Source organism: Nematolebias whitei, chromosome 2, assembly GCF_014905685.2.
Source record: "Nematolebias whitei isolate Nwh7 chromosome 2, NemWhi1, whole genome shotgun sequence".
NCBI lineage: Eukaryota > Metazoa > Chordata > Actinopteri > Cyprinodontiformes > Rivulidae > Nematolebias > Nematolebias whitei.
Window position 1 is genome coordinate 1,905,078 of NC_056499.1, and position 13,576 is coordinate 1,918,653.

At 41.4% G+C, this 13,576-nt stretch overlaps 1 protein-coding gene across 1 annotated transcript in view; it reads left to right on the forward strand.

Annotated features, from left to right (window-relative positions):
* Positions 1-843, forward strand: part of LOC119425124 (immunoglobulin superfamily DCC subclass member 3) — a 14,979-nt gene extending 14,136 nt beyond the window's left edge. Inside the window, exon 9 of the mRNA XM_037692655.1 lies at positions 523-843. Coding sequence (XP_037548583.1) covers positions 523-648 — 126 coding nt within the window. The 3' untranslated portion in view covers positions 649-843. The remainder of the gene's footprint in view (positions 1-522) is intronic.
* The last annotated feature ends 12,733 nt before the right edge of the window (positions 844-13,576 follow it).

The window sequence follows — 13,576 nt, forward strand, 5'->3', positions numbered from 1 at the left end:
ATATATATATATAGTATATGGCTAGACAAAGCTCAGATATCGTGTCCAAATAAAGAAGCATGTGTAATATGAGGTCTAAACATTTACAGAATTACAATATGAAAGTTTAAGTTATTAGTCTTAGTGCAGTTAATGATAGACACTGAAAGCAGAGCTGGTTAAAGTGAGTATCAATGCTACCTCTTTAATTTAAATTTTTTTGGTTTTGTATGCTGCTGGTGTACTCCACGATGCATTTCTGTCCACAGCAGTCAAGCAATAGAGCGCTTGTTTTTTTTATAAAATTGTCATCATTATTACCTTTAACTGAGTTCAACATACTTATATCATGCTTATATCATGTTTATATCATGCATATATCATGCATATATCATCAGCAGTAAAATATTTGAAATATTATGGTGGTTATGAAACTCCTTCAGTGCTGTTTTCTTTGTCTTTTTGCTCTATAAGGATTAAAATGTTAAATACTTTGCTCCAGACCATCAGACTTCTATAACTATTATTTGCATTTGTTCTCAGTCTGACTCCTACATACTGAACGACACGCAGCTGTCGACGATACCGCTGGACGAGTTTTCAGACGAGAGGGAAACGCCGTTTCAGGAGCCTCCTTCAGCAAGAGCGGCTCAGCAAGACCAAGGCTAATCATGTATGAAGGCCCATTCATGGGACACTTTCTAGTGTCCACTTAGACTTTGCTCTCACTCAGGTTGACAAGTGTTTCTTTTCAAAGTAGTATTTCCTTTTGTGCAAAGATTTTTATGGGTAAGTTAAGAGGTTCTGGAGGATCCAGGGAAGGTGTACGGGAGTGTTTTTGGCTGAGCTAGTTCTAGCTAGATGGACCACTTTTATTGCTGTATTTTTTTTGTGTCTTTCGTTAGTTTTCTGGTGTTGGGCAGCACAGAGACTGGAGACCTTTGAATGTTCCTGTTATACAACAACTTTATTTCTATAAGTTTGTGTATATGTCAACCCAGTCTTACTGCAAAATGTGAAATAGACACAAAACTTGATCTAATATCAGGTGGAAAAGTTGCTTAGACAGCATGTCTTTCCACTCTTCTCGCATTTTGTACAAACTACTGGCTACGCAGTTAAAGGTAAACTTTAAAATATCATTTCAACTCAAACTTTGTGGTAATCATAAGAAAAATGTCAAAATGTGGCTACTATCAGACATTCATATATCGATATAAAACAAAGTACGAGTTACAATAAACTAAAATTAGCAGGTTTCATGTTTCATGTGAAAGTATTCTGCTTTGTGACTATTTCATTTTTTAATGTGAGACTATAAATGTGCGTATGGGTTCTAAATTATTGGTCCTATTTCTACTTTTCTGTTGTTGTTAGACTCGTGCTGCCTGCTCGCCAGTGATTCCACCTTGTTACTCACAGAAAACCTCAACCTTCTTCCAGGGATTCAATATATTCTGTCTCAGGACTTTGTTTCAACATTTTTTATGAGTTCTTGGCCTTCATACTAGACTTGGCTGTGCGAACCTTGTGATTGAACAAAAAAAGAGAAAACCTACCTCAGCCGGAATGAATGTGTCGTGGGAAGTTTTAGGGTCTTTACCTTCCCTTGTGCTCGAAATGACTACAAATATGGAGGAACCAGCAGGTTGGACAACTGCGAGCTCAGGTGCTGCTCTACCTCAGATGTCCACGACCGTCGCTCCTGCTCGACAACAAAAAACGGACAAAAGATCATCCAACAGAAAGCACTTCCAAATGCTGAAGTTAATGTTCTACCTCACGATAACAAAATGTTGTCGCTGTTCTTGTTGTTAGTCTTTTTATTGCATAATGAAAGCCCTTCTTTGGGATGTGATGTTTGTAACGAGTCAGTTCTTCATGCAAGTTGACGACTGATCACATTATTTACCGTACGGTGACAATGTGGATGAATTTAAACTGGACACTTTCTTTTCTAGATGCTATTTTATTTTAAACATATTTTTATTTCTTGTCACTGGAGGTCAGTGGATGAAAAAAGACTGTTAGAGATTCGCTGCACGTCTTCGGGTGTTTTTAAAGATGATCGATGTGGGGAAATGTATTGATAGATGGGACAGGAAGCAGCATAGTTCACAGCTGTGATATGATCTGAGGTTTTAAATGATTGGCACGAATTGACAGGAATAACTAATGTGACATTTTAGAAAGTTTTGGCTTCTTTCTGCTTGTTAAATGAAAAGATTAACACTTTTAATTTCCCCCTTAAAGTGGTAGAAGTTGTGTGATCGGCTCAGATTAGCTAATCTCAGCTAAAATCAGAAATGTGGTTTCCAAATTCATAATTGTGCAAAGATTAGTCAAACATGGCACGAGATTATTATTCTTAAACTCTGGGTAATCTTTTAGGATTTTTTCAAGTAAAGTTATGTCTTTATTCAAAATACAAAGTTACAATCTTTAGATTGTAACTTTGTATTTTAGCGTAGATGTGAATGGATCGTCATCTCTGTAGTGATCTGTTTTTATATTCATAACAAATAAGAGTGGTATTTATCTGGTCATGGAACTCTTTGCCAGAACGTACACTGGTATTTGTGCTAACATATATTTCCATCAAACACAATAATTTTTCGAACAGTAGCAACAAACATTGAAATGATTCATTCAGTCAGTCCAAGTCAGTGCAGTGTATCTCTAAGTCTTTTTGATCATGTGTTGTTGCCGTACTCTTCATTACTTTGATCATATCTCCACCTTTCTTTAAAGAAACCAGTAGCCTTTCACTCATCTGGTGCCCAGCACACGAGACAACTGCAAATCTTGCTCGTCTGCTCTAATTCTTCCCAAAACGACAATAGCTGATGATTCGTCTCCCTCCTGTCGACACTGAACCACCTGGTTCTTCAGGAGCATCGTGTTTGTACTCATGAGATGCTGACGACCACAGGCAGGCGCTGGAAGAAGGAGACTGACGACCGTAGGCCTCTCTCCACAGCTTCCCGCTCTGTGCCGTCAGAACACTGCAGAGGAATCACTTTCACAGTTTGGTTACTACCTCAACCATGTGTTGGCCTTCTCTCAGGTCCAGATGAAGGAAACTACAGGATGTGAAAACAGTGATAAAGAGCAGAAAGAACTAGTCGAAATGCAGCAGCTGTGATTCTCATAATGTCTCAGCAGACACAGGAACTGTCAGACGCACAAACGGAGGGAGAACGTTCCCTTCATGTCATGCACCAACTATGAGAACAGTTCAAACTCAATTCTAGCAGTTGCAAATATGTATCATTGTTTTTTTACATATAACAACCTTTTAATGTTGTTTTATGTGGCTGAATATTTTATTGTGCCAAAAAATCTGAAAGAACGTGGGTGACACTTACAACTCTGCCACTTCGATGCTTTGTTGAGTTTTCTTTCTGGCTCAGCCTCATTAAGTACCGGTACTTAAAAAACTGCAATGACTGAAAAAAAATAAAAGCTGGAAATACATTCTTACATAAACACATTCAATTTGATCTAAATTTTATTTTTTTATTTTATTTGTAATGCTATATATATTTTTTTTTTTCAGTTCAGCCGGATCATTAAAAAGGTGAACGTTTGCTTCATAACATAAATGAGTTGTTTGTGTCCCCTCTTTGAGTCATTTCAATGTGTTATGCAAACCAGCATTACCGTACCGTTCTGCACACCTGTTGGTCTTCGTACTCGTCCTAGATTATATCTAATTTTATGCCTTTGAAATTTGTTCTGATTTTTATTTTCATTCAGATGTTCTTCTTTTGTATTTAATTGTTAATATCACTTTGGAAGTGCTGGGCAATGTAAGGTGCATTTATCTCGACCTCCAGTCAAACCCAATGTCAGTGTCTCCTCTGTGCATATTTATTCAGTACAAGTGTGATGGTTTCCACCGTGCACGGCTGCTGCAGCCCTGATCAGTGTTTTTCATCTCTGCTGAAAGTACTTTCACTAGGGATTCACGTGGTATGTTGTTTTTTTGTACTCAGTTTCCTGGTTGTAATTGAAGGTTAATCTCTGCCTCCAGGAAATGCTCACCCCTGTAGATGTGGCAGGTCTGAGTGCCATCCCTGATCCACCAGGAACGTGGTTCAGGGATGATCACGTTAGCGTGATGGGACGTTGATAAGTCGGGTTGTCATGTTGCAGTATAATGTAAGAACTTTGATTTAATGAGGTGCTCAGACTTGTCTGTCTGCGACTGCATCTCCATCAGAGAGGGCTCTTGTGCAGGTTCAGCTGGTGGTTTGTTTTTGCCCTGTTTGAGACCTGAGAGGTGCTCCATCGTCAGACGCTGCTCCAGTCACGTAGCTCAACTTTTCAGCTCCTTGTTTGAGGATCCCGGTCAATGGTGAAGAAGGTTGTACGCTCAGGGAGCTGCTGATCTTTGCGTTTACGTACCTGGACAAAACTGGACTCGTGCTGTTGGTTTTCTTCCTAAAATTTGACATTTTGCTCTGGTTTGGTACATTTGATCTAAACAGCAGCTACTTCTTTTGGCCATCTGAGTGAATACGAGGCAAAACAGTAAAATGCTTATTAGCTGCTCTTTATTTGTCCAGTCAGCGAGAATCAAAGAAAAGGAGCGTGTGTCAGTAAGTTCACCTGCCTCCAAAGCTCATGTAATAAACTTACAGTTGCCATGGGCTAAAAAACACATAAAATGGTAATTTGAATTTTAAAACCTCTAATTTAATTAAAATACTTGTTGCTTTTATATACTGTATCTTACAATTTATTAGACTATATATATATATATTCTGGTTAGGAATGAGAATCTAACTTAGACTGAGCTTTAGAAAAATGTGCAAAATTTGTGGGGTTTTTTACAAAGTTTGCTGAAATTTAATAGATTGATAAATCAGTTTATTATAGGCAATGACTGGTAGAAGAATCTGTGATCAAACAACATTAATTAAAGGTTAATCAATAAATAATTGGCTGCTGTATTTCACCCTCAGGTTCTCGTGAGCTGAGCGTTCAGTCAGTTTCTCTCTCCTATGATCGTCACTTTCTTTACTTATTCTGCATTTTCTAATCACAGGTGAACAGATTAAGTCTAAAAGAGGAATTAGGATTAGACTGACTAGATGGAAGTTTTGCTAAATGACGACTGTGAGTGTGTCTGTAGTTCATGGCGAAGAAGAAGTTCAACAAACGGAAGTGTTAAGACTCTTTCCTTTTCTTTCTCTCTCTGAAAGTTGCCATAAGATGCAATCAACCGTTTCCTAAAGCACCTGGACATTAATCAGACCAGCGCCCAACGACCGCCCTGATACCATGTGAACTGCTCACAGTTCCAGTGAATTCCCCTCCCTGTGCTGGTTTGAAACCACTGATCGTACGTGTCAAATACTTCTGAGTCACAGTTATTCCAAGTACTTTGCTGTCAGATGGCGTTTAAATGTTCTTAAATGTTCCAGATCAGTGATTTATTTTACACTCTTTGTTCTAGAAGACGGATTGAACCGTGTGTGTTTAAAGGTAGTAGGCAGAGGAAAATCTACAGTAGATCTGCATGAAAAGAGCAAAACAACAAAAAAACTGACGTGGTATTTGAGCTCAACTGAAAGTGTTGGTTAATTCTTATTGGACGTGATGGTAACACTGTGATATTCAGCCAAAAAAAAAAAAAGGCAAAAATAATGTTGTGATCTCAGTATGGTACTATTGATGGTCCTGTCTCACATTGTTGGTCGATCTGTTTTAATGGTGTGTATCGATGAAAATACGCTGAGTGACCTTTTCAGTTGACAAAGTCTGTCTTGCCCTCGGTGGCGCCTGATGATCACCTCATCCTCATCCTGCTCCCACCTGACATCCTGTCTCAGGGTGACGTCCTGTCAGTCTTTACAACAAAATCATGCTGTGGTCACTTTCCTTCACGAACCGTCTCCGTTCTGTGTCGATCCGGCAACAAGCCAAGCCTCGGAAACATAAAACCAACTGAGCAGAATCTGCTCGTGTGACCGACAACACATCCGTCGTTTACTCATGATGGATTAACCAAAAATCACTTCCCAACCCTGGGATCCATAAAATTCTTTATTTTCTCTTACAGAAACTAACTGCAGCTGTTTATTTTATTGACAGCATTAATGTCTGCTAGTTTAATCTTGTTGTTTTTTGCTTCAGGTTTTATACATTTTCATTGAATCTATGTGGTTGAACTTTTTGTACCTGCAGGCTTCAGACATGGAGCCAAATGCCCGACGTGTTTCTGCAGCCACTCGTTTCCACTTGTACGATCTCTGCGTGTGCTTAGCTGCTCGATCAGAGTGAAGGAATACAGGGAAAGATCATTTGAACATTTCAGCTCACGATCATTCATATTCACGTGTGTCTGTGGGACAGTTTGTTTGGGTTCCTCTGTCCTGTTGTGTGTTTGTCTGCTGAGGTCACTGCCGGCGTCTGCTTTCCTCCCGCGGTTTAATTCAGGTGAACACGATGTTTAAAGAAGTGTTCTCAAAGAAGTTTCAGGGATCACGACTGTGTGTGTTCTCAAAGTTATCTTTCTACGATTTCTTTTCAACTGAGATGTCATAATTATAAATTATATATCTCTATACATATCCACATATACTGTGGTACCGTATGTGTGTATGTATATGTGTATAATAAGAACATTTCTAGTGGTTTGTATTGTTTTAGGGTTCATTGTGCAACGCTGATTGATAAAAAAACAATAACGGTGATAATAAAATAGCTCTAGTAATAATAAATCCACAGTTTGCCTGTTTTTTGACTCACTGCGTGCGTGTGTGTGCACGTGTGTGTGTGCGTGTTTCCTGCCGTCCACAGATGCAGTAGATCAATGTATCCAGGCTTGTGGTGTTCCTCTCTGCCTTCCTGTTCTGTTCAGCACATTAACTCGTGGCCTCCTGGCCACACGAACGTATTGAGCAGGAGGCCCAGAGCTCCGGTCGATGTTTGGTGCCGGACTTCTAATCACAGTAAATCCAAATGCATGGCTGCACTTTGAGGCAGAACCCAGAGTCCAATATGAATCAAATGCCTCTTTATGTGGCTCTCTGGGGGACGCACCAAAGGAAGGTTCAAGTTGAGCTGGACTTTTTTTACGTTTCTTTTGGCCATCTTTCCACGTTAGACTTTTTTCATTCAACCTTTATTTCTACACGTTAGTCTCATTGAGCCTCTGCGACTCATTTACAACAGAGACCTGATCTAATCAAAGAACACAGAGGAGGCGCAGACAACGGTAGACAATCATATAAAAACATAAAATGAAAAGTAAATATGAAATATAAGCAAAACTATAACAGCTATATTATAAAGAGATATAAAAAACTAAAAACAGGAACTTAGCAGATGTTTGAAGCCACTTAGAGAGGTCAAGGTCGAGAGCTTCAGATCTTTTTACAACATATTCCAGGAGACAGGAGCGGAGTAGGTAAGACTTCCGGTAAGATGGCGCCCGTGTACTTGGCTTGAAATCCACTTCTGCTGATGGTGTTTGGATTATTTGTGTTTTGTTCGTTTCTTTATCTGGGACATAAACTCGCTGCTGGTGTATGACCGACAACAGCTTCTGGATCTTCGATTTTCTGCCACCGATGTCGCTTATTTGGACCATTATCAGCGTACCTCTGGACACCCCCCCACCCCCCCGCTGGCGAAGGTGCCAGTTTACTTCCTCTGCGCTCCTCACCTGCCTGCCAGGAGACTTCGCTACAGACGCCGGGGAAAACGTGCTGGGCGGCTGGTAAAGCTCAAAGCCCTGCGCGCTGCATCTTCCTCTTCAGCTGGTGGTCATGGTTTCCATCGCAAGCTTCCCGCGTGCCCGGACCAGGTAAACAACGGAGGGGCTGTTATTGAAAACCTGCGGCCATTGGCGCGCGCTAACTTCACCGCTGCTGGATCCACTTTGGACAGTATCCGGATGTGTTTTTCAACGCAAGATCTGTTACCAACAAAACTTTTATCCTCAGGGATTACTTTCAAGAGTACGAGTTGGACTTTTTCTGCATCACAGAGACTTGGATGTCTCAGGGTGAGTCCAGCACCTTGACGGAATTACTGCCACCAAACGGTCTGTATTTTAACGCACTGCAGCCATCAGGCCGGCGCGGTGGTGGATTATTAACAATATTCAAATCAACTTTTGACTGTAAACAACTGCCCATCCCAGTTTCCCACGCCAGCTTTGAGCTGAGCGTCTTTGAACTCGGACATTCACCTGCGACGTTATTTGCACTCATCTACCGTCCACCTCAGTCTAAGGATTTCATAAATGAGTTTTCTGACTTCTTGGCTGAAATCAAACTAAAATATGAGCATCTTTTCATTATTGGGGACTTTAATTTGCACGTGTGCTGTCAGGAGAAGCCCTTGGTTAAGGACTTTTTAGATTTATTGGACTCATTTAATTTAACTCAGCATGTAAACGGTCCCACCCAAGAGCGTGAACATACACTGGACCTTGTTTTAACTCATGATATGACTGTTAATAATCTTGAAATTGGTGATAATGTTTTTTCAGACCACATGCCAGTCCAGTTTGAGTTCACCCTCCCCCATCTAACTCCTAAGTCGTGCATTCCTGCACGTCGCACTCGAACCATTAACCACTTCACTGCCACACGTTTCACAGATGTTTATAACTCTGAAATGATAATTCAGCCCCCAGTGTTTCTCACCACCACTGAGGAGCTGACATCCCAGTTCAACTCTGTCTGCTTAAAGACTATGGATCATGTTGCACCTGTTAAAACCAAAAAAATCAAAACTCAGAGCAGAACCTTGGCTGAGTGACGTCACCAAGGCCGTTAGGCAGCAATGCAGGAGGGCGGAACGAAAGTGGAGGAAAGACAGGCTGCAGGTCTCTTTCCAGATACTTAAAGAGAGTTGGCACTGTTATCAGAAAGCAGTGAAAGCTGCTAAATCCAAAATACTTCTCTGATATAATTACCTCAAACTCTCACAACCCACGTGTCCTCTTCTCCACCCTAAACTCTTTTCTCCACCTCACTGAACCATCACCTCTGGAAGCCTCGACTGAGCTGTGCGACAACTTCCTACATTTCTTTGTGGAAAAAATTGCGACCACCAGGGCTCTCATTTCCCCTCCAACTCATGACCCATCCATCCCACCTCAATCTGTAGCTCCTTTTGACCATTTTGAACCCATCACTCTATCTTCTCTAGAGCAGGTCATGTGCAACTTGAAACCTTCTGGTTCCCCTTTGATGTGGTCCCCCCTCGACTACTAAAGGAGGTGTTTCCAACTCTAGGTTCGTCCATTCTTGATATAGTAAACAGTAGTTTATCCACTGGTGTGGTGCCAAAAACCTTTAAACATCCAGCCTCTCCTGAAAAAACCAAACCTTGACCCCTCAGTCGTTTCCAACTATCGGCCTGTCTCCAAACTCCCATTTGTTTCTAAAGTACTGGAGAAAATAGTCGAGTCCCAGTTGAAGTGCTTCCTGGAGGATCACGCCATCTTAGAGCTTTTCCAATCTGGCTTTAAACCTCTCCACAGCACTGAAACTGCCCTGCTGAAGGTCTTTAACGACATCTTCAGATTCACAGATACCGGTGATTCTGTGCTGCTTGCCCTGTTGGACCTCACAGCCGCCTTTGACACCATCGACCATGAGATCCTCATTGCTAGGTTGGAGCAGTGGGTGGGCGTCACAGGATCAGCCCTCAATTGGTTCAGATCTTACCTCACTGACAGATCCTTTTGTGTCTCCATCAAGGATTTTAGTTCCGCAGAGGCAGAGCTTAAATGGGGGGTTCCACAGGGGTGCATCCTGGGTCCCCTCCTCTTTATACCTGCTGCCACTTGGTGCTATTTTCCGGAAACACAACATGCCCTTCCACTTCTATGCCGATGACTGTCAAATTTACTTCCCCCTAAGACACAATGGTACATGCTCGATTCAACCGCTGCTTGACTGCCTGGCTGACATCAGGGACTGGATGGCTTTAAACTTCTTGAGTTTCAATGAAAAGAAGTCTGAAGTCATGTTGTTCCCTCCCAACGACACGATCACAAACCACTGCATCAACCTCTCCACTCTAACCCTGTCAGAAAAACAGAGAGTCACTAATCTGGGCGTGATAATGGACCCTTCCCTGAAACTTAACAATCAAATGATTGTTAAATCATGCTTCTTCCAACTGAGGCGGCTGTCTAAACTGAAGCCCATATTGTCCAAAAAGAACCTGGAGACAGTAATACATGCATTCATTACATCTAGGCTTGATTACTGCAATTCACACCTGTTTGGTATCAGTCAGACCTCCATTGCACGACTACAACTGGTCCAGAATGCAGCAGCCCCATTTTTAACCAGTACAGGCAAAAGAGAGCACATTACACCAGTTTTGGCCTCACTGCACTGGTTACCAGTTCACCTTCGAATCCAGTTCAAAATACTCATGTATGTCTACAAATTATGAACAGTGTCGCCCCCCCCCATCTCTCTGATTTGCTACAACCGTATGTCCCACCACGCTCTCTGAGGTCAGCGGACCAGTTGCTCCTCACAGTTCCAGGAACTCGTCTTAAGCGCAGAGGTGACAGGACCTTCTCTGTAGCAGGACCAAGACTTTGGAACGAGTTACCTCTGCTTGTCAGACAGGCCCCCTCCCTCTTGGTTTTCAAGTCCCGTTTAAAAACGCACTACTATTCAGTAGCTTTCAACACCAGATGATCTGTGTTTGATCCTGTATGCTCCACACTGGTTTGTCGTCATTATCTGCATCGTTTTTATGTCTATATTCTGATTTACCTCATTTTGTATGTTGCTTTGTGTGTTACCTGTTGTTCTGTCTGTACAGCACTTTGGTTGGTCTTGTAGCTGTTTTAAGTGCTCTATAAATAAAATGGTATGGTAAATGGTAGGAAAAGGTCCTTTTGTCTAGTTCAGTCGTCACTGAGGGAACACTGCAGGTAATAATCTCCTGAGAGCGCACGCTTGAATAGAATTGTTTTGTGGTGTTTTGCAGTGAAGACACAACAGCACAACAAAAATCTATTAAAAACATAAAAATCCTCTGCAGACAGTAACGAGCTGGTTGATTACATTAAAACATTATAATTATCACCTGCTAGAAAGCAAAGTTGGACAATAATGTTTTTACTCCAGTCTCACTGTGGGTGTTTTTATTGAAATATCTTGTGATCGACTGGACAAATTTTAATGGATTCTGCAGGAAGAATCACTGGTTGTACATTTACAACTGATTACCTTTCAGAGTAAAGCCTGATCAAGAGGGCTGCCATGGCCAACTGATCCTAAAAGCTCAAAAATATCTGCGAGTGTGACAGATTCACAGATGCTAACGTAAAGTTCTGTGTGGCAGTAGCTAAACGTGATCCACAGCCATATATATATAGGGGTCCTAACATAATAGTGATGTCTTTGTTTAAAATTTGCTGTTAAAGTAAACTTGGTCTGTCTGTTAGCAAAATATCTTGTCAAGCTGGGTCAGATTTAATGAAACCAAGAAAGTAACCATTGGGTGTACAACTGATTGAGAGTCTATCCATTCCCAGATGGCCACCACAGCTTCTGGATATTAGCCAAATCAAATAAAATCAAATTGATCATTGCAGAACATTTTATTAAATTGCCGTTAGCCAAAGTTTTGATCATGCAAAAAAAAAAAAAAACTGTTAAAAATACCAAACACATGTGACCATAAAAACCAAACAAAATAAAATAATAATCTGGTGAGACATAAAATTAAAACAATGCTGACTCAGTTTTACAGCTAGAAGGAGTTCTAGTAGCTAACAGCCATGCACATACTCTGAGTGTCACATTGTTGCACGAAGATTATTTACAAGGTTTTAGCACCATTTCTCAACACGAGCTGATTTCAGTCTGAAACTCTGACCCGAAGGCTTCAAGGCAGGAAAAGCTTTTCAACTGAACCTTGGAGGACATTTTCAGGAAGTGTTCGAAACGTTTGCTTCTCACCGTCTGAAGGCTCGATTTGATTTTCTTCCTCCAGCTATGAGCAGCAGCTTTGACCTGTTTTACATTTCACCTGTGCAGCTCGTCTGTGCAGTGAGAGCTTTTGGTGCGCTCACCTTCAGTTTTACCACCTACTTCTATGGTTTACATAATGGGACCATTATATAAACCCTAAATGGGCAGCACTGTTTCTTTATTGTACAATCTGTTTGACTGTGCGAGGGCTTCTTTGAAGAGGTGGACACATTCAGGAGCTCGGTGAATCAGTCATGGTGAATAGAGCTGATGTCAGGGCTCAGAAAACCAAGCGTGTAATTCTTGAGTCAAGGCAGCTTTATTTATTTAATGCCACAAATCACACTTAAAGGGTTTTACAGTCTTCACAGAATATATGTAATAGCCTTACTCACTTAACTCAAAAGACTGAAAAAATAAATTAATAAAAAAATTCTCTGAAAGAAATAGGGGGAACCTGGAAAGAGCAACAGGCCATTGAAGAATTGTGAATCTGAGCAGGGTGTGATTTTATTTTCATTAAAGCTGCTGTTCATGTGTGAACCACTGCACGCGTGTTTATGTGTTAAGATGTTTTTCTGCAGGAAATAGGATATGTATTGAGTATTTTGAATCACAACATGGTATGACTCTGTATGTGTCACAAATCACGTCCCTTAGATTATATTTTCTGTCACCCTGGTCACCTTTTAAAGTTTGCAGTAGATCTTTTCTGTATGTTTAATTTATTCTGCCGCTCCTGTAGTGTTTATTTATGCATGTGTGTAAGTTTGTCGTCTTTGCATGCTGGTAGAGGGCGACGTCACGGTTGTTTAGTTTTGTCTTCACTGCAGCCAGCAGCAGCTGATTAGAGCTCAACTGGCTGCACCTGTCACTCTCACCCTTTAAAAGCTGCACTCTTTCTCCTCTTCGGTGCCCGGTAGTTGAAAACAGTTCTCTGCAAGTAGATACCTCGCGTTCATGATCCTGTCTTGTTTCCCTGTAGCCATAGTGTTCCCCTGTCATAGTTTACCTGTTCTCCTCGTTCCTGTCCCGCTCCTGGACCCACGACTCACCTGGACATCGTCTCTCACTTGACCCCTTGGATTATTAAGCCTTCTGTCTTCGGTTCTGACCTTTGCCTGCACAACTACTCCTCTTTGTCTACTCCTCCGGTCCCTTCAGTCATCTGCTCTTTGGTTTTGGACCCTGGCTCATTGGACCACGACTCTGCACCTGACGGACTCATCACCTGCCTGTCTCTGCGGCCGGCTGCAGTCCCTCACCGGACTCAGCTCCTCCAGCAGCAGTCCAGATCAGTTTGGACTTCTTCAGTCTCCAGAACCCCCAAGATCATCTGAGAAGGTTAGTGGTCCTCCTTATTTGACTTTTCTGCTCCCCATAGTCTCCTGCACAACCACTAACCTATCTCTGTCTCGTAGACTTGTGCCTGATCCGGAACGTGTACCAGAACCGGCCCAATCTGAAATATTTCACCTAGAAAATGAATATAATTTATTTTTTTACTTTGTGGTGATTTTGGTCCAATCATAAGTGGTTCGTTACAGTATGAGATTTTCATGACATTATAAAATTTACATAGATAGATAGATAGATAGATAGATAGATAGATAGATAGATAGATA